At 46.8% G+C, this 26,799-nt stretch overlaps 1 protein-coding gene across 5 annotated transcripts in view; it reads right to left on the bottom strand.

The window, feature by feature from the left end:
• The window catches only part of LIFR (LIF receptor subunit alpha), a 66,984-nt gene that overhangs the window by 8,650 nt on the left and 31,535 nt on the right, over positions 1-26,799 (bottom strand). For all 5 annotated transcript variants that reach the window (XM_070056650.2, XM_017344690.4, XM_089313137.1 and 2 more), the window contains exons 5-18: positions 24,489-24,652; positions 20,062-20,236; positions 17,867-18,121; positions 17,025-17,154; positions 16,456-16,625; positions 14,265-14,410; positions 12,959-13,121; positions 11,001-11,071; positions 9,476-9,689; positions 6,976-7,155; positions 4,233-4,334; positions 3,520-3,687; positions 1,018-1,179; positions 96-189 (exon numbers count right to left, since the gene is read on the bottom strand). In XM_070056650.2, the coding sequence (XP_069912751.2) occupies positions 96-189; positions 1,018-1,179; positions 3,520-3,687; positions 4,233-4,334; positions 6,976-7,155; positions 9,476-9,689; positions 11,001-11,071; positions 12,959-13,121; positions 14,265-14,410; positions 16,456-16,625; positions 17,025-17,154; positions 17,867-18,121; positions 20,062-20,236; positions 24,489-24,652 (2,194 nt within the window). The remainder of the gene's footprint in view (positions 1-95; positions 190-1,017; positions 1,180-3,519; positions 3,688-4,232; positions 4,335-6,975; positions 7,156-9,475; positions 9,690-11,000; positions 11,072-12,958; positions 13,122-14,264; positions 14,411-16,455; positions 16,626-17,024; positions 17,155-17,866; positions 18,122-20,061; positions 20,237-24,488; positions 24,653-26,799) is intronic.

Here is a 26,799-nt window from a genome sequence, read left to right on the forward strand (position 1 = left end):
TGTTAACTTTAAAAATATTTTACTAACGCAAACGATGGGCTTATTCTAGAATACATCAGCTAAGCACCAAAGCAGTGTACATGCAACACCATTACCATTCTCGCTTCCGATAGCAAAGTATACTTGTCACCACGCCCACAGCCACAGCCACGGCCACCGGGATGAGGATGGCAATAATCAGCCCTACAGCTGGAAAGAGAAATTGTTGCAAACGGTAAAAATCGCCACTTTTAGTGTAAAGCATTGAAAACATTGCTAGGATGAGATTTTTATGGTGGTAATTTTGCATTTAAAAAGCTGTTCGGGAGCACCGGAACGCTATTGACTATGTAAGCTCCAGGTCTTAAGTAAGTTTGACACAAGAGGCCTCAGTGCGCCGGAGCAGTGTTTCTCGGGCTCAGCACTACCGACTACAGAGCCTTCCTTGTGCTGGGGTGCAGGAGCAGCCCGGGCACTGCAGAAGTGTGGCAGCATCTCTGGCTTTTAACCATTAGGCAGCAGCAGCAGTCCTAGTTATGACCAAGTGTCACCAAACGTGGCCAGGGGGCCCCAGGGGGCCCCCGTGTGTGAGGCAGCCCCATATTTATGGCTCTTTCTTGAAGAGCTGCACAGGAACTCCAACTCAGGGTAGGAAACGAGGCAGCCAAGCACAGCACTGCCCCCCAACCCCCCGCCTTTTTTTTTTTTTTTTAACTTTCACTGGGTCTTTAAAAAATCAGACTAGCTGAACAAAAACATTTTAAGGCAGCTGACCATGTTACACATTTTTGGGAATTGAGACCTCTAGGTGCTGAGCTAGACCCAAGTCCTTCCTAGGTAGGTACCGCTTTGGAAGAGCTCCAGCTAACAAGAACAAGCAGGAAGTCGTCTCCTGGCCTTTTCACACTGCCCTCTGCTCGCCATACAAAGGAACAAAAGCTGAAACAACGGGCCGGGCCGGAGGTTACCTACATCAACCACAAGCCACTAGGAACCTCGTGCACGCAAGCACACAAGACATGGCAGTCTGCAACTTACAGTTCTCCTTGGTCACCACGTACATGCTCTTCTCCGGGCCCATCCCACCATCCGTGTAGGCGCGCAAGACCAGGTGGTAACTGGTTTTTCCCTGCAGATCAGCAATTCTTAGTGTCTTCTGGGATAGGTCCGTAATATTCTTAACCTTTATGTCGGAACGACCTATTGTTAAAAGAAGAATATGGATACTCGCCTCTGCACCATTTTAAACACATTAGCACTGACCCCGTCACACCCACTGCCCTCCTAAATTCGGTGCCGGCCACCTCTGGCCGAGGATCTGCAGCCGCTCAGAGCCGCCTTCAAGGCGCACCTGTGCCAGGCTGTGGTCATACTGCAGCCACTCTGAACTTGAGTCTTCTCTGAGAACAAAGTGTTGTGGCCTACCTGCTGACCTGTGTGAAGTTTTCACACATCTTTTAAGAAAATGCCTGGCACACAGCAGGCAATTAACAAATGTCACTTCCCTCTGCTTCCTAAAAGCCTGCAAACCACCGCCGTCCCCACCCACCCAGGCTGCTCTGGGGGGAGCAGGCACACACATCAGCAGAGCAGACATCAGACCGGGAAAGGGCGAGACCTGGGGGAGGGGACAGTCCGGGAGGCACTTCAAAAGAAAGGTATCAACAACTGCGAACTCATTTTAGTTTTAAAAATTTTAACCAGAAAAGGAAATCGTTCACATAATACTAAATGGCTCATAACAAAAGTAGCCAATTCCCCACAGCCCCTCTCTTGCCCCATCTCCTCTCTTTGGTTATCAACGTCTGTATTTCCAAGAACAAGCTTGAGAGTGCCAGTTGCCGACTGTGCCATTTTAGGCAGTACGGACTCATGTCCTACACGGGCAGAGGTAGACTCCGCACCTGGACGCCGCCACTGTGTGTCCGCCCCCCATGGCGGTCAGGGCACCAGCAGCACACTGGGCGATCCCACTGTTGTTCCCTCTAGTTCCCCTGCTGCTGCAACTGCCGGGCTTCTGTCGGCTTCGCTATTTGTTTGATTTTTCTTTGTACCAGTTCCCAATTCTGCCCACCTCTTCAATGAATATTCAGTGTAGTTTCCCATAAGGCCAAACACAAGAACAGTCCAGTTCCCCCACCGCCTCCCCGACACCCTACCCTGCCTTCTGCAGCTCCCTGTCTCTCTCCTCTGCTGCTTTCAGGATCTTCCCACTCCGTTTCCACTCTGAGACTGGGTGATGGACTGGCAGAGTACGGGATCACAGGGTGGAAACCCCTTCCCGCGCCAGTTTCAAGACCTCGCTGCACAGTGGGGCTGCCGCTGCTACTCCCTGCCCTGCTTTGCTCCAGTCCTTTTGTACAGGTGTGAGGTGTCTGAGCATTCATTCACAGTGACACATTCTGCTGGACCCTTCGACTCCATGCTCTCAACCCTTTCTATTCAGCCCACTCGCCTCTAATACTGGTCCTATACGATCATTCACACTATATCCCAATGACACCGACTACCCACTTCCATACTCTTCAGTCTTTTGCTCCAATTTTACCTCTAAATTTCTGAATTCATTTTGTCGACGTCCCGCCTCTCCCATTGTCTTTCTCCTTGTGGCTTCATGAGACATCCTGCCCACCCCGCACCCTTAACTCTGACTTTAGTGACTAATGCACCGTGCATAACTGGAAATCCGGCTGCTCCAATTTCAATTGGTTTGGGTGTAAAGTTCCCGAGCTCTTCATTAGCTCTGGGTGTTTGCAGAATTCACTACTTAGGGATCCCTTGACCAAAGGCAATCCTGAGGGTTCAGCAGACACAGAGCACAGCATCCTGGGAAAAGGCCCACCTAGCACGCCACTCCCGCGGCCAGCACCCTGGTGCAGCCTGCTTTTCTCCTCTGTCAGGCACTAGATGATTACCATCAAGGGAAATGGAAGCTCTCAGACTGCGGTGATGACCCTGCATTGGGTAGCTCTGACGTAAGGATCGGTGGCCTCTGGGCAGAAACAGAACGGAAGGGAGAGCCAGCACTTTGAATAAACGTTCCAGCATTCTCCATGGTCGTCGGACACACATTTACCAGGCGACAGGGGCTGGCTGTACTATTGAAGACTGATTGGATACACAAGTCTCCAATGAAGTCAGTTAAGCTTCCCGGCTTATTAAGGCTATGGCGGAGGAAGACACTAACTGTGCTTTTGGCTTTTTTCTAAGATTACGAGGGAGACTCTAAAGCCATTCCTCGGATTTCTCAGTTTTCTCCTCCACTATTAGACGTACGAGATGACTTTTGAAATGCAGTTAAAAAAAAAAAAAAAAAAGATGCTGTTAGGGCTCATATGAAGCCAATCAGAGATGGCTGTATTCTATGAATCAGTGGCTGAGTAACTTCTGTGACACAACACAGGCACATTCAGAAAGTGGCTCCCCGTGCGTATGTCCCGGCTTTTCAGACAGTTTCAGCAATACCTTCTTTCCTCTTTTATTTTGTGACTACTGGGAAATGTCTAAAAAACACTCCTCACACACTGGCGATTTCCTCACCTGATTCCAATCCCCTCATCTTCGATGCGTCTCTCTCTCCTTTTTCAAAGTAGAACAAGTATCCCCTGAGGAAGCCTCTAAGCTCTTCCACGGGAATATCGTCCCATTTCACCAGTATGGAGTCCGCGGACGTCTCCTCCACGGTGAAGTTCGGTGCGACGGTCGGGGCTGTGAAAGCACAAGGTCACCACTGCAGGCCGCGTCCCCTCCCCGGGAAGCCGCTGTGTTTGTGAGCTGTCTGTCCTCCGCAAACAGCTCAGGCCAGAATTCAAACCTTATCCTCTAGCCAAACAGAAACCTTCGGATACATTATCACAAGCTCTCTGCAGTGAAACTAACACACAAAATCATTGAAAAAATACTTTTAGACATTCAGTCTAAATGTACAAGTTCAAGACAAAACCCGCATCTGCAGAGGCGGCCTCTGCAGCACCTTGGAGTGGCCACTAGGACTTCACCTCTGCTTCCCACGCAGTGTTTTCTCCAAACGGATTTAAGGGGACATTAACTATTCTTGGCATTCTAATTGTGATTTAATTTTAAGATAACAGTAAAACTTATATCCATTAAACAGATTATGAATAATCAAATACAAAATTTTAAATATCAAATTATTTTATCTTCTTTGAACTAAACATCTGAATCCAATAAATCTTACTGTTGTTGTTAACTTTCAATTTTTCATGTGACCTTGAATTCTAAAAAATACTTACCTAATTCTTCTACATATCCAATTATGGAACGTAATAATTGATATCCTTGGTTTTTGCACCCATACAGGAAAAAATTATATCTTACACCTGGCCGAAACTGATCTATAAGAGGAACACAATCAGTAAACTTTCATTAATGTATATTATACTATGAATATTTATTTTAGAAATAAAAATTTATAACTTTCTCTGAAATTTCCAAAACTTTAAACAGAATTTTAAAAAATTAACCTGTGATGCCACAGTGCCAGGCCTGCATTTTTAATCACTGCCCACAGATCCAGCATCCCACATGGGCGCCGGCTGGAGTCCCGGCTGCTCTACATCCGATTCAGCTCCCTGCTAACGTGCCTGGGAAGGCAGCAGCAGACGGCCCTGTACCCTTGCCACCCATGTGGAAGACTTGGAAGCAGTTCCTGGCCTGGCCCCAGCCATTCCAGCCATCTGGGGGAGTGAGCCAGCAGAGGGAATAGCTGCCTCTCTCCTGTCTCTCTGTAACTCTTTCAAGTGAATCTTTTAAAAACATGAAGAAATAAAAAATGCATCATTTTCAGAACTGGTAAATATTCAGAGTGAAATGCACTACACTAGAATTAAATTTACTTCTGTTGTAATGCAAAGATTATTACTCTAAGATGATAATGTCTTGAAGAGAAAAAAGGTGACCAGTGCTTTTATTCCTTAAATGCAAGCAATGAGGACTTCTTCCTGCACTGGGTGCCAGGTCACTTTCGTAACCCGTGGTCCTGGCGTGCAGAGGCGGGGAAGACAGGTGAACAAGACAAGATCCCACACTGTACCAGAGCACACATTAGATGCCATGGAACCTTCAGTCAGAGACCAAGTGAGTCTGAGCAGATCCCTGGGAGCCAGGGTAAGCAATATGAAAAGGGCCATTAGGAACACCTCAGGGGTCGCCTGGGAAAATGAAGATGCTGGGTGCGGGGAGATACAGCACACAGGATTGCATGTACTGGGTAGAATACCACCATTCCCGTGTGGTTAGAGCATCAGCTCTCCAATTATGTGTCCATGCAACACAAAAGTCAGACCGTCAACCTCTAAAATTACAGAAGCCAAAGAAAAACTGCACTGACTTGTCTCAATCTTACCTTTCCTTCTTGCTGAGTTTTTCTTTAAATGTTTGCTAGGTGCTGGCAAGTACTAAGTAAAGATTATTGGAAAACTCAAACTAAGCCAAATGTGTTTAGTGTTAAAACCTTTTTTGGGGGGTGATGTTGAGAGTGGTTTTAGGTGAATATACCCTGTTTTGTTACAATTATGTGTCATCAGTAAGCCACAGGGTCCCACCATGTGTCAAAGAAGTGGAGTGGGTCAGGGTATTGAAACACACCTGGAGGTCATGAGAGACAGAAGAGGGCTGAATGGGAGCATGGCTGCCTAGGAGGAAGAAGTGCCTGCCACGTGCTACCTGCTGTTCGAGAGGCTCGGCAGGAAGAGAGGACAGAGTTTGCAGCTTCTTGAAGCTTTGACTGGCTGTGGAACGGAATTCTGGTGCTACCGCATGCCAGCTGTGTGACCCTGGGCGAGTGGCCAGGCTCCCCTGAGCCTCGGCTTCCTCTCTCCCTGCAGGGCCTCTGCCCGTCCGCACTCGCACACAAAGTTCCTGCTCAGCTGTCACAGGGCCGGCGCCTCCGCGTCTCACGCATCTCAGCGCAAACCTGCATCCCTGGCTACATCCTCAATGTCCCCTCCACCCTTCCCCAGCATAGCCCAGTGACAAGGATGGGCTGGGACTGTGACGATCAGCCAGCCTCACAGGAGGGAAGAGGCGGGTGGGGGCTCCGGTAGGAAGGGAGACAGGAAGCGAGTTACTAAGACCTTCCCAGCTTTGCCCAGTCGTGTGCAGTTGAGAAGTCTTGCCGTATTCCACATAGCCCCGGGGAACCAACTGAACCCACCCATGATGCCGTGAATGGCACTGCACACAGCACCCCAGTGAGTGCCCAGCGGGCTGCCTGCTGTCCTATACTCCACCAGCCCACGAGGGAGAACCAGGGGAGAGGGTGAGAGGCTCAGGAAGCATCACTCCCCTGGGGTGCCTGGCCCGACACAAGTTCTGCAGCTGCTCAGAAGGCATAGGGAACTGGGAAGAGGGCTCCAACTGCAAAGGACGAGGCGGGTGCAGGCCTGAGGGTGGCCGAGTAGCTCTCAGCGGCTAAGTTCCTATGGGAGCCGGCTCGCCTTACAGCTCGCCACCTCAGCAGCGGCCAGGCCCTGGGAAGGCAAGCCCCCCACCTCCACCCCCCATTTCCTACAGGGAAATGGAAGGGCTGCAGATCCTTGCTGCCCCGTCTCCCCCAGCCTGCAGCCTCAGCCCTGGGCCAACACAGGCAAGGGCCCCGACTCGTGGCCTTGTGGTTTTCTCCGGAGCACCCCATGCGAGTTCCATCTTTGATGTGTGTTACCGCTACTTAACAGTCCATTTCAAGATGTACCACCGGTTACTCACTCCCTTACTAGCTATCTGAGGTGTCTGCAACTTTTCATGATTATAACTAATACTGCGGTGAGCATGCTTAGATTAAATCTGTTTGCTTCTGATTGCATCTTAGCACAAATTCCTCGACAAGCAATGACTAGAGCAGGGGATTAGAATCCTTTCACGTACAAGCTGCCAGACTCACACCCACCCAGCAGCGAGGGGGAACGCGCTCTCCGCCGTTCCCAGCTCCACGTGGGCATTTCTCAGAGTTCACTGAGAGCCACCGATTCAGCTTACCAGATTCGATCACTGTTGCGTTGCTGGTGGAAGGCACTTTCTTCCAGTCCATGAGGCAGGGCTCAGAGCGGGAGGTATTGCACCACTTTATCACATAGTCGCACGTCATTTTGGGGTCAAGGCGCCAGGTGAGGAGAATCCGCCTTCCCATCCCGACGGCCTGCTCTACCTGGAGATCATCTGGGACAGAAGGAAGGGTCTGTCACCGGCATGACAAACAATGCTAAATGGCAAAGATCACCAAAATGCACAGCCGCCGAGAGCACTTCACTATACAGAGACTAGAACACCATGCTCTCCCACCAAATAGGCCAAGACCTTGTGGCTGTGCACCTGAATTCGAGAAAACGCCAAGAGAGGAACTAATGCCAATACTTCCGCATCTATTCCAGAATGCTGACAGTGCCAGAACCCTACCAAACTCTTTATAAAATCAGACTCCAACTAGATAAACGTTTCAAAGATTCGAAGTGTGGCTCTATTCTTTTTATTATAGCAGCTGCAGCACTTACTTGGTCACAGAAGCTAAGCAGCACCTGGGGCTGGGTAGGGACGTCCTGGGCCAGGGCACTAAGGGGATGCGGCACAGGTGCAGGGGAGGTGGGGGTTTCGTTTCTGTCTCCAGCCTCTGGCACAGAGCATGCAGAATTGTTGCACAGTGAACATGTATGTTAGCAACGTATGGACTAGTCCCTTCTCTTTCTTCCAAGGAAGCCACGGGGACCGTGGGCTTCCTGGGGGAGGAGGGGAGAGTAGGGATGTGCCCAGTGGGCAGCCGGTAAGGAGACACACGCACGGACCCGGGATGCAGACAGGTGCACTGTAAAGAGGGGGAGAGCAGCAGACGGAGTGGGGCTGAGGAGATCCTGTTTCTGGTCCTGCCCGACCTTGGTCTAGGTGAGACGTGGGGCCCGAGGCTGTGGGACAGCAACAGGAGTGAGGTCAGAGGGAGCGGGAAATTTCCCAGTCACTGGAGAAAAAGCAGCAGTTTCTGGAACTGATTTCTATTTAAGGGCTCAGTAAAAAGTCATAGGGTTTTTTTTTTTTTTAACAAAATTTGCATTCATAAAGCAACTGCTACTGAAAACAAGACAACAATTTGGCGGAGCATACAGAAGACTTTGGACAGAAAACAGCTTCTTGGCTCAGACTGATTACAAAGCCACAACGTAAACCAGAGCCAAGGCCGCGGAGCCTCCGACTCGAGAAGTGCTCACAAGCACGATGTGCTCCGGGCTGCGGTGACTGCAAGCTGGCGACTGGGCCACGATCGCCTCGGAGGAACACATGGAGCAGGGAGTTCCAGTTAACACAGCACGGGGCACACGGCCTCCCCACGTGGAAGTGCCTGCGTTCCACGCCTGGCTCTGCTCCCGATGCCCACCCTGGAAGGCAGCAGGTGACAGCCCAAGTGCTTGGGTCCCTGCCACCAACGTGGGAGACCTGGACCGAGTTCCCTGCTCTTGGCTTTGGCCTGGCCCACAGGCATCTGGGGAGTGAATCGGCAGATGGGAAGTCTCTGCTTCTGCCTTTCAAATAAATAAGTGATACAATAAGGCTACTGCCTATCACTGCGACAGCAATGCGAGATCATCAACATCAACACATTATCTACTTGAGGATGCGCATAAAACCAAGGGCTGGGAGTGTGGCTTGTCCCAACCCCCAGCTCCTGGCACCTGCCACGCCCGCCCCGAGGGCCTCTCCAGACAGAACCGCCAGCTGGGCTCTAGACAGTGCTCCACATCTGTGAAATGTGCCGTGCTTTGCCCACTCCTCCTAACTGTCCTGTGGCCACCTCACACAGCAAACAGCCAGTTAAAGGGCGAGCAACAAGACCGCCTCGGTCAAGAGCTGGCAAGGTATTCAGAGGACCCTCCTGGCCCAATTCTCCTACCTTGAGGAGTGGGTGTCACAGCAAAGTTCTATTTTGGGGTGGGACAGCAAAGTGGGAACAGGAAATGAGAAGAAAGGGAACTGGAAGAAGAGGCAGAAGTGGCCACGTAAGCTCACAGCTCAAAAGGCGTCCAGGGAGCAGCTTAGGGGGAACGGCCCAGTCACCGGTAGTCCACAGCGTTTACAGGTGGGTTCTTAAAGTACAGCACATTTTTTAAAGCCTATGATATCTCATTTATACTGTCTGAAGACATGGTTATCAATCAAGAATTCCTATTAATACAGAATTTCTGTCGGTTACAATGAGTCTCTCTCCTGACAGTGGGCAAGGTGCAAACTCCCTCGGCCTTGGAGAGGATTTAAAGCGGTATTTGAATAAACAAAGATATTTCTCCCTACGAGTACTACCTCTCCCCACACCGCTCCCCAGCATTATGTGACAGCCCCGTGTGCAGGCTTCACGTCGGAGCTGCCAGTCACACACTCTCCATGTGTGGGGACATGAAGCTCCCGGCCTACCCTCCATGGACTCCAGCAGAGGGGCTTGTGACGCCACAGCCAGCCCACCCTCCAGGCCTCCACGGGGGTGATGGCAGGCACTCACCGTGCGGGATTTCCATGCTGGCTATTCTGGATGGTGGGGACGAGCCCACGGAATTCCTTGCCACCACGCTGATGATGTAGCCGTGTCCATCAAGCTGCATTTCTGCTCTGTGCTGCGGGTCCGGGATCTCCGAGAGGGACTGCGTCCCCTCCTCTGATGAGCAGGACACATTATAGGAAAGTATTTTTCCATTAGCTTCACTAATGGGCAAAGGCTATCAAAGACAAACGAATAAATTCTCTCGTTAAGAAGTCGCAGAGAGAGACGATGACTCAGCAAAGCCATCACGCCTAACTGGATGAGCCAGTCACAGAGCCGAGGTCCCGCAGCAGCAAAGAAGTCGTTAGCAGTGCGGAACACGGATGAGAGATCCACGGAGAGGGAGGGAGGTGACGCTGAAGACACACTTTGCTGTACGAGGAACAGAAACTCAAACATTAAGCCAAAACAGTGCTCACTTCCTAAGTGTCAGCAGCAATGTTTTTTAAGACTGATTTATTTATTTGAAAGTCAGGAGTCACGGAGGGAGAGAGAGCTTCCATCTCATGGTTCACTCCCCTGATGGTTGCCAAGGCCAGGACTGTATCAGGCTGAAGCCAGGAACCAAGTTTCCTCTGGGTCTCCCACGTACCCGGGTAGTAAAGGCCCAAACACTCTGGCCATCTTCCACTGCTTTTCCAGGCCAGCAGCAGGGAGCTGGATTGGAAGTGGAGCACACGGGACATGAACTGACACCCATATGGGATGCAGGTGTCACCGGAGTGGCTTAACCTGCAGCACCAGCCCCAGATTTTTTATTTAAACATACTATACAATTTTCAATTTTTTCCCACTTTTCTCTGTAATATACACTGCCCATGATAATGTAATTTTATACCAAAGTGGCTTTATGTTTCATGGACACTTTTACCAGTACACTTAAACAGTCTACAAATCAATGAAATCTAAGTTCTCAATTTTTCACAATACTAAACAAATTTTGGTTGACCTTTCTGTGCCCTATTTTTCTCCTTTTTCATAATAATTGGGATTAATTCTTTAATATGGATTTCCCAAAGTGAACTCACTGGATAAAAGGAAATGAACATTCAGACATATTTTTACAGCTAAACTGCTTTGCAAGACAATTACCCCAACTTGTACGACAGTGTAGGGTACCCACTGATTTATTCAAGGAAGAAAAATGTAGGCAATGCTTAGGATTCTACCTTGCAGTGGGTTTCTGGCTGAGTTACTCACTGCCGTGAAGGTGAAGGAATTCCTGAAATCCCCAGGTCTTTTATAGACCTCATAAAACCAAACTGAAGAATGCTCAGATCCGAGACAGATGATCACCACTAAAATGCCTAATTGGCAGCAGCAGGAGGACTATGGAAGTTCTGGGAGCAAGGCTAACTTCTCAGCAACACTGCTCCGCAGCCCGGGCTCGTCTGGGCAAGCCTCACTCCTGTAATCCCAATCCCCACGTAAGGCCGACAGTTCAGCAGAGCAGTTACTTCGACGTTCGAGCGAGAGAGGTACTTACCTTCCAATAGATTATTAAATTCCTCCCGTCAGAACTCCACTCTCTCCAAGTGTCTGGTCCCTTTGAAGGAACTAGGAAGGAGATTTGAAAGTGAGTGTCTGAAGATGGAGGCGACATGCGTGCCCACGGAGCGGATGAGTGCTACACAGACGCCAACTGGCATCATCCCCAACTGAGATGGCGCTGTTGGCTTCTCTCGCAGGTATTTAGGTTCAGTAAAATGTGAAGCAGCTCAGGGGCTCCTACTTAGAAAATGAAGCTGAACTTCCCTCGAATGGCTTACAGCACCCTCCCGGCTCCCCGCCTGGTCCCCCACTGCCTGGCTCCTGCTGAGAGCCTAGACGGCGGGCCCTCTGAGACAGGCTCCTCCAGACCCCACGCAGATCCCTGACTGCAGCCTCCGGAGAGCCCCAGCCAGGGCCAGCCAGCTGACCCGGACAGGCTCTGAGGTCACGGACGTCTGCTCTTATAAGCCACTACATTTTAGGATAATTTGTCACGTGACGATAGAAAACTGGTAGTACATTCCCTCTTTGGACTCGTGCAGAAGTTCCATTTCTGATACTACAAATAATTTGTACGTATACCACAGAGTGCCTCATCTCTATTCTTCATGCAGAAAAACAAAAATCTGGACTAACATTTATCATTTTTTTGTTTTACTGTTTGTTAATTGTGGGAAGAGAAGCTTTATACTTCCTACATTATGTAGTACAGTAGGGCTTTTGCTCCAATGATTCCTGAAAATTATACTATTCTGTTTTTGGAATTGTCATACTCAGGACACCAGTTGTCTGACTTCATACCACAGGTTTTTGTTTTGCCAGGCTGAGTTAGACAGTGAGAGAGAGACAGAGAGTTATAGACAGTGAGAGAGAGACAGAGAGAGAGGTCTTCCTTCTGTTGGTTCACTCCCCTAATGGCCACCACAGCCAGCGCTGTGCGAATCCGAAGCCAGGAGCCGGGTGCTTCCTCCTGGTCTCCCATACGGGTGCAGGGCCCAAGCACTCTGGCCATCCTCCACTGCACTCCCAGGCCACAGCAGAGAGCTAGACTGGAAGAGGATCAACTGGGACAGAATTCAGCATCCCGACCGGGACTAGAACCTGGTTTGCCAGCGCCACAGGCAGAGGATTAGCCAAGTGAGCCACGGTGCCGGCCCATACCACAGTTTTGTATACTACACTCAAGACTTCCAATGCATCATTTCTCAGATCTAGATAGCAAATAAAAATTGTAACAAGTTTTTTCCATTAATGATTTTCTCAAGAGAAAGGCAATCTAAGTTAGAGGCATTATTAAAATCCCAGGAAAGGGCTGGCGCTGTGACTCACTAGGCTAATCCTCCGCCTTGTGGCGCCGGCACACCAAGTTCTAGTCCCGGTCGGGGTGCCGGATTCTGTCCCGGTTGCCCCTCTTCCAGGCCAGCTCTCTGCTGTGGCCAGGGAGTGCAGTGGAGGATGGCCCAAGTGCTTGGGCCCTGCACCCCATGGGAGACCAGGATAAGTACCTTGCTCCTGCCATCGAATCAGTGCGGTACGCTGGCCCTGGCAGCCATTGGAGGGTGAACCAACGGCAAAGGAAGACCTTTCTCTCTGTCTCTCTGTCTACTCTGCCTGTCAAAAAAAAAAAAAAAAAAAAAAAATCCCAGGAAAGAAAGAGTGGGAGAAAATCACCCTATAATCTTACCCTGGTTTCAAATCTGATTTCCTATGCATATGCACCTTTGTACTACAGTCACGATCACATCACAGATAGGTTCTGAAGTCCTCTCCCAGAGTTTGTGCCAAACATTTTTTCCTACTATCACAAAGCTTTATAAACTCTAATTTAAAATGTCTGATGTTTTATTAGCAGGTATTGCAAAATTTGAGCATCATCATAACATTTTCTTTAAAGAAAAGTTGTAAAACTTCAGATACAAAGTATAATTGGCCATGAGTCCTCTCGTAACTTACTGGCTTCGGTGGTTAAATGCTGCTTCTCACTGCTCCATTTGCTCCATTTCCAGAAGGTTTCAGTAGAACAACGAATCCAAAAAGTGTATATGGTGTATGGATTTAACTTGTCCACAAGAACGAGGTAACTTGAACTTTCTACTCCTTTGATGGTGACATTCCGCTATTAGAAAACAAACATGTATACCCACTGTGTACATGCCATGTGTATATGAATAGTTACACATGTACCAGCACACATTTTCTTGATAAGAAAGTCTCCTACATTTGTAACGTACATCAACTGGATGTCCTTTTGAGTTTGCAAATATAACACCAAAGCCAGTTTATCCACTGTAGTATTCAAACTCTTATATAACTGCCCAATCAAGCAGTGAAATCCAATTTGGAAATAGCAATAAAAAAAACTGGCATGCCTTTTTAATCCCAATTTAGAATCTAATTAATAATGGTCAATGACATAACTGTGATAATCAATCAACTTTCAACAGTGATGCAATAAACCTTTAATACAGTTTAGCCACCTGAAAAGACCCCAAGGATTAATCAGAATCTTCTCAGAGGAAGGCACTCATTTCTAGGTCTCTGTTAATGTGCACTCAGAACTTGTAGCAATGGTGCGAAATATGTAGTAACGGTCAACAGTTACTTAAGCTAAGCAAATAAAATTAAAATGAAGCAATCCTAAACAAAATGGCAGATCTGTATGTCTCAGGGAAGTCTCTGAGCTCCTAACCACTTATTTCAAGCAGCTTTTCAGGTTACGTTTTACAGTTCTGACTTTTACTGACTTGCTAGAAATCAGTAAATTTCCAAATGAATATTTAAGAACAATGTAATTTACTTTTGACTTACCACAAATTACAAGATGGTCTGGTGTAAGTCAACCTAAATATTTAAAAAGCATTAAAAAGTCATGTTTTGACTTCTAATTACCAATTATAACTGCTCCTACTGCTGCACTTTGTAGTTTTAAAGATCACTTCTACTTTCTGGTGCCAATGAGTGCATTAACTGATGCTGAAGGTTACAGCAAAACCTGCTTTTTCATTCACAAATTTATCGAACAGCAGCTACATGCCAGGTGCTATACCAGACCTGAGAAACCTTGTGCACAAAGTCACACTTACCCTTTATAATCTTCAGACAAAATGGTGCGACCACACTGATACCTAATCTCCCTCTCTCGGTTCTTAGTACATCTCAATAATAAACGGAGAGCCTGTACTTAACAACTGATGTTTTTTGAAAATCAAGTGTCTTATCTAAATAAGCACAAAGGAAATTTACCAAGAACCACACTCACCAATTCTTGTACTGAATTCGGTTTATTAATTCTGATTTGACATAACAGACTAATCTTTGCAAAGTTGCCTGGCAAACGCCACGAAAGTGTAACAGCTGTGGAGTTAACATCCTTCACTTTGAACGAAGTAGGAGTATGGGGATAAACTGCAAAAGAAAAAAAATTAAAGATAAATCACTTTAAATAGTTATTTGAAGGCAAAAAGCTGTCTTCTGCTATGAGAAACTAGAACGAAAGAAAACAAAAACCAGGAGAAAACAGGAGTGCTGACCACTAATACCCTACCTGATCTTTACAGACTCCACAAGCTGGCTGCTGGCCTCATGCCAGCAGTTCCTGGGAACAAGTCATGCTCCAGCTGCTCATCAGGTGGTAGGGATACCAGAGGGCAGCAGGGCACAGTCTCTACCTTTAAGGAACTTCTGCTGTACTCAGGGAATGACAAACGGAAAAGAAAGAAAACGAACAAGGCCGCATATGCTAACTCGTAGATGCATGGGACTACGACAGGAATTTAAAAGCAAGCACAGTAGGGGGAGTCTGGACTGTGACACTGGAACTGAAGACCAGATTTCAAGGAAGAAAAACTGAAACTAGCAGCATGGATGTTCTAAAGCACTGCAGATCAGGATCCTGGCGAGAGCGAAGATGCAGCAAAGCAATGTGCACGATACGTTGGAAAGGCAGGTGCAGACCGGCCGGCACTGTGGCACAGAGGGTAACGCCGCCACCTGCAACACTAGCACTCCATAAGGCTGCCAGGTGGAGTCCCGCTGCTCAACTTCCAATCCAGCTCCCTGCTAATGGCCTGGGAAAAAGCAACAAAAGATGGTCCAGCTGCTTGGGCCCCTGGCACCCACACAGGAGACAGATAAAGCTCCTGGCTTCCGCCTGGCCCAGCCCTGCCATTGTGGTCATCTGGGGAGTGAGCCAGCAAATGGAATCTCTCTCTCTCTCCCTCTCTGTAGCTCCTTCAAATAAATAAGTAAATCTTAAAAAAAAAAAAAAAAAAAAAAAAAAAAAGGCGAGTGGGGAACCACCAATCCGCATGCAGGCCATACCAGGCCTGCAGAACCATTTGCTCTGACCCTGCCAAGACAACCACAGGAGGGGCTCAGAGTTCAGTGCATCTACAGCCAGCTCACTTCAAGGTGACCACTTTGTTTATCTCGCAAATGTGTTACAAATATCCAAATGGCCTTGGCAGGAAAAACAGTCCCCAGCCCTGTGGCCTCTGCCGCTGCTCTTCATGTTGCAGAGTTGGGTGTGGAGCCGATGCCCACTTCTATGCATCTGCATATGAATGTCACAAAGATCAGCCATGTTTCACTGTTTAGAGATACTAACATGCTGGTTGGTTAAAAAAATCAGAAATAATCGGTAATTAACAAACTGTTCATGCAGTAACTTGAATGGTTCTCAGGAACCTTATTCTTGAAAACACCAACTCCCAATTGTTACCTATTATCCCATTTCATTCATACAGCAGGCTCAAAATGACAAAGCAACAGAGATGAGGAGAAGGCTACTTGCAGCCAAAGGACAGGGATGCGTGTGTACGCGTGCACGTGTGTGTACACTTGCAAGGCCACAGACAGAAGGACAAGGTGAGGGAGCTCCTCTGTGGTGACAGGGCAGGTCTGCATCTGGACTGTGAAGATGGTCACTGAATCTATCTGTGCAATGCACGGCCTAGCACTACCCACTCACGCACGCACACGCGCGAGCACGCACACGTGAGAACCGAGCAAGGGCACAAGTCTTCAGCGGTCCAGCTAGCAACACAGCACCAGTGTGAACCTCCTGGTTTTCCCAGTTTTGACTTTAAATCATGTTAGATAAAATGTCACCATGGAAAACCAGGGTCAAGGTTCAGAAGGCTCTAAGTTGTCATTTTTGCACCTACCAGTAAGTCTCTAAGTACTTCAAAACACATAAGACTGGGACAAAATTTTCAGAAGTCAACAACTGTTAGATAAAGCCACTTACATGTAAATGACTAATTCAAAGTTGCATTTAAGTTGAGTAAAATGTTAAAACTTGAAACTACACATTTTAAAGCATTTAAAATAAAATTCACAACATTAACTATAAAGAAAATAGCACTTCCTGAAAGCACTCTGCATTAATCTCAAGGCATTTTACCATTTATCAAGTTATTTTTAAGAAAATGGTTTATGTAGCGACTTACCTCTTTCAGTTATGTTAACTGAAAGTGTCGTTTCTGCCCACCCCAGAGGATTGTGGGCAATCAGTGTAAAGTTATATACTTCTTGACTTGGAAGCATTTGAAAGAATAACTGATAGCTTTCATTTGTAGAAGCCTCAACTCTTTTAAATCTAACATATTTTCCTGAAAAACTGAATTAAAAGAGAAACAATTTCAAAATGGCAAGAGATAAACATATAGCAGGGAAAAGTGAATGGGCATAGTTCTAATAACTAAAAGCTTGTATTTTTAATTACAGACATATTATATACTCAGAGAAAAAAACACATATGATACAGAAAACAGAAAGCCATCAGTCCTAAGTCAACCACCCAGAAAGTCTCTGTTCACATTTGAGGGGTTGCCTGGGCTTCTGGAAAGAGAAAGCACACAGTGTCCCATGTCCACACAGTGTCTGCAGTGGATGCAATTTTACCTAGCATGTGTGGGTATTTTATATCTGTCTCATAATAGAAATGAAACAGACTACTTCTCCATGTCTTTTGACAAAGTACTCCTTGTCACTTGACATATCCTCCTGGCTACCATACCTTTCCAATAAGGTGTAACTTGTATTGCGTGGGCCCACCAATGAGGTTGGTCTTCCTGGATTCCAACTACATATGATCTCCCTTAAGTCATGTGTCTCACAATTCAATTTTTGAGGAACATCAGGTGGATCTAATAGGAAACAGAAATAATGAGGTTAAGATTATATTTCCCTTCAAAACATAATGTGTTCTGAATGTTAATAACATTGGCACAGCTTCCTTAAAGCAAAAAATAATTTGCTGTGCATTTTACTTTTGAACAATGCAAGAACTGTCACTGTTTCTATAGTATGTTTTATCAGAGTTCATACCACATCAGAAATGAGGGATTAAAAAGTGATTTACAGCTCGGTTGGAAACTTCCAACAGCAATTTGACAGATGGACTATTCTTATTTAAAAGGTGTAGAAGATACACTGCTGTTCCAAGACTTTGTGTAAAATCATTACAATTTCTTTAATTTAGTTAAAACGATATACTTCCTTGAGGTGGGAAATTAATTTACATGAAAGAACTCCAAACAATGCTGAATTAAGAAATATTGTATACTAACTACCCTTAACTCAAAAAAGCTGTTAACTAAGAATTTAAACATTAGCAGCTGGTGTTTCAAAATCTTATTACAAAACTCATATAAGTCACACAGATAGAGTTATGTAGAAACAAGCTTAGAACTCCTTTTAAAACATGAAGTGTTAGTGCCTCTGTAGATCATTATAAAGAGCAAAGAAATAAGGGAAATGCAGAATTAACCTCCTCTCTCCTAAGAAAAGAATTTAAGGTTTTCATGGAGGACTTAAAACAGGTTAATAGGAACGCTCTCTTTAAAATTATATACTTACATCCTGCAAAAATAACTGTTCCAAATATATTATCTTCTGTTGTGAAAACCACATTTGTCCCGCTGTTTGCAGACGCAGAAATATTCTGGATCTTGATAGCGACATTTTCCCCATCAAGATGGATCAGGGGACAAACTGTTTGGCCAATCTGTGCTGATAACACTTTTTCTTTACTTACACAACAAAATGTTATATCTGAGCCTACAAGTACCACTCTGTCTTGAGGGAAAACCTTAGTAGGAGAATCAGCAATCTCTGGAAAGAACAAAAGGAATTATAAATATTTTAGAGTCTTTAATGTAAAGCTGTCTCCATAGGCTTTCTTATGGAAAAAAAAAAAAAAAAAAAAACCTCTTTTAAAAGAGCCCAGTATGTGACACACACTGTTACACGTGTCCTAACCATGGCTGCCCAGAGGTAAGTATGTCCCCAGGTTCCCAAGGGGTAACTTACACATAAAAACAGAAGAGTGTGTCATTCTACCTTCTTCTGAAGGGGTGATGGTGAGGGAGAAGTGGATCATGGGTCAACATCCCAGGTCATAGGTTAAAGCCTACCAAGTCTCAAGGTTCAAATTCATGTATTTATATTCACATGTGAAAAACTCATGAGCTTATTTAGATAGGTGAAAAGTCCACACCATAAAAAATCACCCATTAAATAATTCAATTCCTTCTAATTATTTTATGTATTAGGGCAGATTTCTTCCTTTCCATTGGTGTAAATATATGGTCAAGTACTCCACATCCTAAAAAAGCCACACCTTCCTCACCCCCTGTAAACAGCCCATCTTTTTCATCACTTCTGTTCTCCTATCTACCCACTTGCTCTGTCCTGCAATTTGGCTTTTTCCTACACTCCACTGAGACAGCTCAAGGCAATGGCCACTTCTCGGCAATCTTCCCCTAAATTTCCTCCTCTTCTGGGTAGCTTCCTGGGCTACTTTTAAGCCTCTGGCTATGCATCTCTCTCCCTTGCACTCTATCCTTAAACACACACACTTCTAAGGGCTATGCCTTGGGTCCCCATTCCTTTCTCCATATGTTACAACCTTTAAGATTACAAATGCCATGTCATACATGTACACATGGAAGACCCACAAATCTACACCCACAGCAACAGTTCCTCACCTGGACGCTGTCTTCCACGGTCACCTGCCTCTGAGCCTCGCTGCCTGGAGGTGTCCTTACATGTCTCAAGCTCATCACAATAAACATATTCTTCTTTCTGCCTAAGTTGTTCATGCACTTTCAGACTTGGTGAATGCTGCCACCAGCCTCCCAAACTCCTTGGCTCTACTCCTGCTTCAGCAAGCACAGCCAGCTGGTAACTCCAGCTCTCTGCGCGGTCTGCACATCTCGTCTCGGTTTCGGTTTCTAAACCCAAGTGTCCTAGTTTATAAACGTCTGCATTAGCTTTCGTCCAATGGCAGTGCATTCTTCTGGTTTATCCACCTGTTTCCGGTCTCTCCTTCCTCCGATCTGCTTCTTGGCACTGTCCCTACAGCGGTCTGCCTACGACGGTGTCCAGCCTCTTCAGGACTTCAATGGCTTCCCTGGCCTTCCCTCCCCCGCCCCCCTGCACTGCCAACACTCTTCCTGCATATGCACTTTATTTACGTTTTCTTGTGTAATTGCAAATCAGCCAGAAACTGGTTGTTTTATTTATATTTTTTGAAAGGCAACAGAGCAAGGCAGGCAGACGGAGAGATCTTCTATCTACTGGTTCATCCCCTGAATGCCCACCAATGCCATGGCCAGGAACTCAACCTGGGCCTCCAACATGGTGGCAGGAATCCAATTACTTCAACCATCACCACTGCCTCCCAAGATCTGCAGCAGGGGCAGAGCCAGAACTCCACCCCAGGCAGGCATGCAACGTCAGATGTGGGCTTTCAGATTGGCTAAGCTGCTAGGCCCAATGCTAACCCTTGTAATCATTAAAAAAAAAAAAAAACAAAAAAACAAAAAAAAAAAACCTGTGATTTTCCCACCTGGGTATTTACCCAGTTGCTCAGAAAGTTCTTCAAACGCTCAGATTCTTGAAGCCTATCTCACCTTCTGAAACCAAAACCTCCTGCAGAGTGGGCTTGGGAGTGTCCCAAGTGACCTTCAGGTAGCCAACTACATTTCAGAACGCAGATTAAACCAAACCATGTTCTTAAGCAAGACGAACCCAATCTGGTACAAGCTTACCAGAGATGTTCTTGAGTGGGCTCCAGTCACTCCACTCTTTGTGACCAGAGAAATGAGGATCATCAATGTAGCTTCTGAGCCTCACGTAGTGAGAGACGCACTCCAAGGGCATGTCTGAGGTCCAGTTCCAGTGATGAAATGTGTCTCTACCACTAAGCGTTGTGCTATGGGTTGCCTAGGAATGAACACAAACACAAAACCATAGATCCAAATACTGGTATGTTCTGCCTTCCTTTACACTAAGACACAGTAGACGATCCAGTCCCCAGCAGAGTAAGCTACGGGTCTGCCTTTCTGTGAAACCACGCTTACCCTGGCAGAAGAACGGAGATTTACGCTCTGGGGAACTGGGGCCGAATCCCCGTGGACTGAAGGCTCTCAGAGGGAACAGAGATGGGGGACCTCCCCTCCAAACACAGGGGCCTGCTGGCCTAGATAATCTGAAGGTGGAGGCATTCCTGCCCCGCCCGTCAGCCTCAGCATCCAGGGTGCCAGGCCCGTACTCACCAGGCAAACCTGTCTGGGGCTGGCCCACAGCAAAGATACAGCACCTACAGCAGAATCAGCAGTTCCCCAACTAGACAGCCCTTCCTAACCACCCAGGAAGGAAGCCCCAAGGCAGCATGTCCCATCCAGCTGAACCACAGTTCCAATCAGTTCTTTGTTTTTCAAGAACCCCTCAGTTAAACTAAAAGTAACCAGAGTTCAGAAAAATTTTAATATTAAAGTAAAAAGTCAAAACATGGAGGGGGGCACCTTACACAGGATCTACAGAAAGAAAAAATTACATTTTGATATCTTTAGATATAAGAAAATATATTACATTCATAAATAAAGAACAGGGTACATTAAAAAGAGAGAGAGAACAGAGATCCTTAAAAAAAAAGGTATCTATTGTAAATACACACTAAACTGATAGAAACTCAACAGCTGAACCAGAAGACAAAGTTTAGGGGAAAATTCTCAGAGAATGGCACAAAAAAGTAGACAGAAAACAGGAGAGCCGGTGTAAGGCGCACTCTGGAAGAACCGAGGTCCTAGGAAAACAGGAGACAGTGGAGGGAAAGCAAATAAATGAAACAAGAGAAGTTCCTGAGCTGACAGCTATGTTCATAGACTACATACAGAGGGTCCAACAGGTGAACCCAGATACATGGGAAGAAACACAGGGACAATGTCACCAACATCTCCAGCAGGATGTCCACCCTGTCTTCTATGCCTACACTAGTCATCATGCCTGAGTGCAGACCCCAGTTCTCTCCAGAAACGCTGCGTCTCCGCATGTTCACCTGAGCACTTCGTGCTCCCACCAGCAACGCACGACAAGTCCAACAGTTCTGCGTTTTCTCAGTATTAGTTCATGGACAGGCTTTTACATTTTTAATGATTAAACTTAAAAAATTACACCTGCAAGCTCGATACCATGGCTAGTAGAAACTCTAGTAGCAAATAACAAGTTCAGTTTGAGTATCTGTGATCCAAAAATCCCGAATACTCAGAAATCTGAAATGTATTGTGCACCAACGTGACGCTCCACAAATCACAGAGTTCAGAGCACCATGTGCCTTCTGACGAGGGAGGCTCCACCAGAAGAGGCTACACAAACGTTCTCAAACCTGAGAAACTCCAAAGCTCAGATACTTCTAGGCTCAAGCCCTTCTGGGTAAGGGATATTCAACCTACAGAACACATGGAGGTACTTTTAAAAAGTTCACGGAGGGGCTGGCACCATGGTGCACTGGGTTAATCCTCTGCCTGCGGCACCGGCATCCCATATGGGCACTGGTTCGAGTCCCGGCTGCTCCTCTTCCAATCCATCTCTCTACTATGGCCTGGGATAGCAGAAGATGTCCCAAGTCCTTGGGCCCCTGCACCCGCATGGGAGACCCGGAAGAAGCTCCTGGCTCCTGGCTTCGGATCGGCATAGCTCTGGCCATTGCAGCCATTTGGGAAGTGAACCAATGGAAGGAAGACCTTTCTCTGTCTCTCCCTCTCACTGTCTGTAACTCTACCTCTCAAATAAAAAAAAAAAAAAAAAAACCTTTAAAAAAAAAGTTCATGGAAAATGGCGCAACAAAAATTCTGAAATCCACGCAGCATTTTCTCATAATGGCCATTTTCCATAAACTTTTTTGAAGATCCTCCATATTCTCACCACAATGAGGAAATACGAGGAAGAAAGGAGACTGAGAAAAAAGAGGCTCCATCACAAGAAAAAACGCGTAAGGCTGACCGCAGCTTCCCAAAGCCTGCGCTCAAAGACACCGGGTTGTCCTGAACAAGTTATGGTGATCTATCTAGGTATTAATTCCCCAAGCCTCGGGCTGCCTGGTAGGGGCTGAGCCTGCTGGAGCCCTGGGAGACCCCCGCCCACAGGCAGTCTCTGCTGTTAACCACACTCAGGGCTACACACGTAAGCCAGGGTTGTGAGCCCTCACGTGAAAAAGGCTGGGAAACCAGGCAGAAGGTCCTCAGAGACTTAAAAGGATAAACTGACAAAATATCTAGTGTATTTGAAAATCATGGAGAGTCGCACAACATGGAGAGAATTTAGGACTGAATTAATAAAGCAGAGGAATGGGCTAGAAAAACAGGCAACATACAATATTACATTAAAAGGGGGGGGGTGAGTAGTGGCCAGTGTTTATATTCAATAGTGAGAAGTAAAGCAGCACAATCTAAATGACTTGAAGGTTTAGGACAGTCATGGCACAGCCGCATCAGCGCGAGCTGCTGGCTGGCGGACAGATTCACCATCAGATTCAGAGAAGAGCACTTCACACTGAAGCAGTGAGGATGGGCTCTCAGCTGAGCTGTAGGATTTGCCCTGGCCCTTGCAGTGTGTGTTCAACTGGGGCAGGTGAAAAGGCAAAGGAGGCATCCAGAGGGAAAAGTACCCATTACAAAGTATCAAGGGGGGTGGTTAGGGGCACAGGCTCCAGTCCTGCCCCAGCACTGAACCTTCACCTGCACACGGGTAAGAACTACAGATCCCCCTCGCAGAACCGTGTGAGAATGAGAATTAACACTTGCAGAGCTTCTAGAACAACGTCAGGCAAGGCAGACAAGCATCAGGTACAGGCTAACTATGATTATGCTCCCTATATACATATAGGTTGTTAAAGAGGGAAAATAACAATAGCTATGAATAGAAAATAATCCTATGTATTATCATTACTATCTTATCTGAGTATATAATTAGGAAAATAAATTGTAAAATCATGAGATGGTCTTCCAATTCTTCAGTCTACAACTACACCCACTACAAATCTATTAGGGAGGACAAATAAAAAGCTAAAAGGGGAAATAAATCACTATGGATCAGCTGTCAAGCTTTCATTAGTGTTCTTCCTCACCCCTTAGATTTAAGAGCACACTGAATGTAGCTCATAAGGAAACCAACCACAAACAGGCTTTTTAAAACAGAGAGGAAAAAAGCATATACTCAACATAAGAACATCATTTCACGTTCTGATAAATTTAAGCTTGCAGATTCGTATTAAAACTCTCAAAAATCCTTTGGTAAAATATGTTTCAAAACATATTTTATCATATTAGACAAAGGACATAGATCCAATTAAATGTACTTTCATTTCATTTATGTAAAAAGCACAAGGCGGGTTCAAGTCCTGGCTTCCTGCTCATGCAGGTTCCAGTACTCGGGTCCCTGCCACGGTCATGGGAGACGGGGACTGAGCTCGGGCCACCCACGGCCCTGGGTGTCCCGGTCACGAGAGGAGGAACCCAGAGCCTGGGAGTTCTCTGTCTCTCAAATAAGTAATGGTGTTCAGAGGCCAGGAGACAACACTGTGCTGTTGAAGTGGTGGAGTCACACTTCCCTTAATTTCTTTCTTTCTATTTATTTATTTATTTGAAAGTCAGAGTTACAGAGAGAGGAGGAGAGGCAGAGAGAAAGAGAGAGAGAGATTGATTGATTGATTGATTGATCAATCTTCCATCTACTGGTTCACTTCCTAGTTGGCCTCAACAGCCAGAGCTGTGCCAACCTGAAGCCAGGAGCTTCTTCCAGGTCTCCCACCTGGGTGCAGGGGCCCAAGCACTTGGGCCATCCTCTACTGCTTTCCCAGGCCATAGCAGAGAGCTGGATCGAAGTGGAGCAGTCAGGACTCGAACTGGTGCCCATATGGGATGCTAGCACTGCAGGCCGCAGCTTTACCTGCTACGCCACAGCGCCAGCCCCTTCCCTTAATTTCTAAACCTCTGCTAATGGTTAGGCATTATTTTAATACGTAATTCACAAGTAATTTTTGAAGCACAACATGAAGTTTTTAATGAACTCTGAAAGATACCTGATTACTTTTTGAATAATTCAAAAGTTCACTGATACAACCTTTAAAAGTTTCAAAAAATTGTTTTTTTTAATGTCACAGAAAAAAAAAAAAGCTGGTTTCTGTTTCACAACTTACTAATTTTACGAGCTCCATACTCTTTTTGCGTAGAACTTTTATTTCCCAGATGACATTTGAGTGGTGGGGAATAGCAGAGCCCTTGTCGTTCCACTTTATCGACAGCGTGGAGGTTGAGAAATCAGCAGACAAATTTAAGATCTCTGGAGTCTCTGGAATTAAGGCTTTTAAAAAAGAAAATGAAAGAGAAAATTCAGTTAAATTGGTCATTTTTCAGATTTATTAACTAAACTATGTCTTCTGGATAAAAAACAAATCATCTCGAATTAAAAGCAAATTCTCAAAACAAGCAGAAAGCGAACATCTGTGTCGGGCAGCTCCCAGGGATTGATCAGGCAGACCTGAGAAGAGGATTCTGCACGAAGACATTTCCCACAACCAAGCCCCGAGGTCCTCGCTGCGCCACTGCTGTCAGGTCTGGAGCCCTTGGGCCGCACCAGAGAGAAACACAGGGCTCCTTCTGTGTAGCTGTAGGTCAGGCCTCAGAGGACGACGGACTGGGGCAAGGTGCAAAGGCCAAGCTTTCTACTTTCTCTGCAGCCTTCTCAGGCATCTCCCAGCATCAGAGCCCCCACCCGACAGGGAGACGCAGCAGCGGGAGGAATGCCCTGGGCTGGTTCTGGGTCTCACTCAGTGGCAGCAGCACTGTCACAGTCACTAGGACACTGTTGCGGTGGCAGGGTGTAAGCACTACTGTGCGAAGGTTCACTGAGCAGCAGGCAGCAACGCAGCGTGCAGGGGACCGAGACTCCGAGAAGGAGATCAGCAGGAGAGCCCTGGAGAAATCCTGGCTACAGCAATAAAGGTAGGGGTTAGGATGCCACGCGTGGAAAAGAAAGGACAAAACTCTTCTGGACAGTTCAAGGAACGGTCCTATCAAAGCAACGAAGGACTGGCTCTAAGAACAAAGGGATCAGACGCTACTTTCTCAAGGTTCCATTAGAAAGCAGCGAGAAAGGCAAAAGGAACAGGAACCACTGGGCAGAGCCACAGGGACTGGCTGCGCCTGACGGAACGTCGAGGCTCTGCACACAGCAGGGGGACGTGGGACAGCAGGGGGACGTGGGACAGCAGGGCCACAGCAGGGCCACAGACCACCATCAGGAGGGACTCGCGGAGCGCAGCTCAAGAAAGGACAAGGAAGGCAGACAGAGCACAGCCAGCGCTCATCCCCGGGGCCGCCCACAGAAAATTACACCTCCGGGGACCACCGGCCAGAGTGCAGAGAGGGAAGGGAAGCAGCAGTAGCAGAAACCGGGGAAAATCTGCAGTCGCTGATATGAAAGCAAGGAGCCGTCATCCAGGCTCCGTGAAGAGGAAGACAGAGCAAAGAGGGCCATGGGCTGCGGGGCTGCAGGATAAACAGCGGGAACCAAGCGTGCTCATGGACCTGGGCGGCTCACAGGGAGGGATGGCTACACGAGAAAACACAGCACAAACACCAAGTTGTCCTTGAGAATCTTTAGGCCTCCCTACCTGCAGGGATGGACAGATGGCTGATAATTTAGGGTCAGTGGAAAACAAGCAAGGTTCCCTTCTACAAAACAAAGGCTTTCAAGGACAAGGGGCAGAGGGGCGCGCAGACACTAGTACGTCTCAAATGACGTGAAGGTGAAGGTGCGATAGAAGAACTCCCATTTCATCTTCTTTTTTAAAAGATTTATGTATTTTTTGAAAGGCAGAGTTAGAGAGGCAGAGGCAGAGAGTTCTTCCATCTGTTGGTTCACTCCCCAAACGGCTGCAACAGCCAGAGAAACCAGGAGACAGGAGCTTTTTCTCCAGTCAAGAGCCCAAGCATCTGAGCCATCTTTCAAGACTGCTTTCCCAGGCCACACTAGAGAGCTGGATCGGAAGTGGAGCAGCCAGGACTCGAACCGGTGCTCACATGGGATGCCAGTACTGCAGTTGCAGCTTTTCCCACTATGCCACGGCACCAGACCCCAAAATTCCCATTTCTATGTGAGTTATTCCCCAGGAAGCCTAAGGATCGCTTTTTTAAAAGTCACAGTAAGCACGAAGCTGCAGTGTCTTTGTGGTAGGGCAGGTGAGTGGGCTGGATCACAAACCATCATAATTAGTCTTAGGACTTAAAAATAAGCTCTTAAAATAGTTTTAATTAAATTTGCTGGACACAGTACTCCATATTGGGTTTTTAAAGAGTTATCCATTTGAGGAGAGGGGAAGGGGTGTCAGGGAGGGAGGGAGAGGAGAAGTCAATCTTCTACCTGCTGCTTTACTCCCCAAACGCCTGCGATAGCTGGGGCTGGGCCTGGCTCTCCACCCAAGTCTTCCACGTGAGCGGGAGGAAGCC

This window comes from Oryctolagus cuniculus, chromosome 14 (genome assembly GCF_051225735.1).
Source record: "Oryctolagus cuniculus isolate XC-2025 breed Fujian yellow rabbit chromosome 14, ASM5122573v1, whole genome shotgun sequence".
NCBI lineage: Eukaryota > Metazoa > Chordata > Mammalia > Lagomorpha > Leporidae > Oryctolagus > Oryctolagus cuniculus.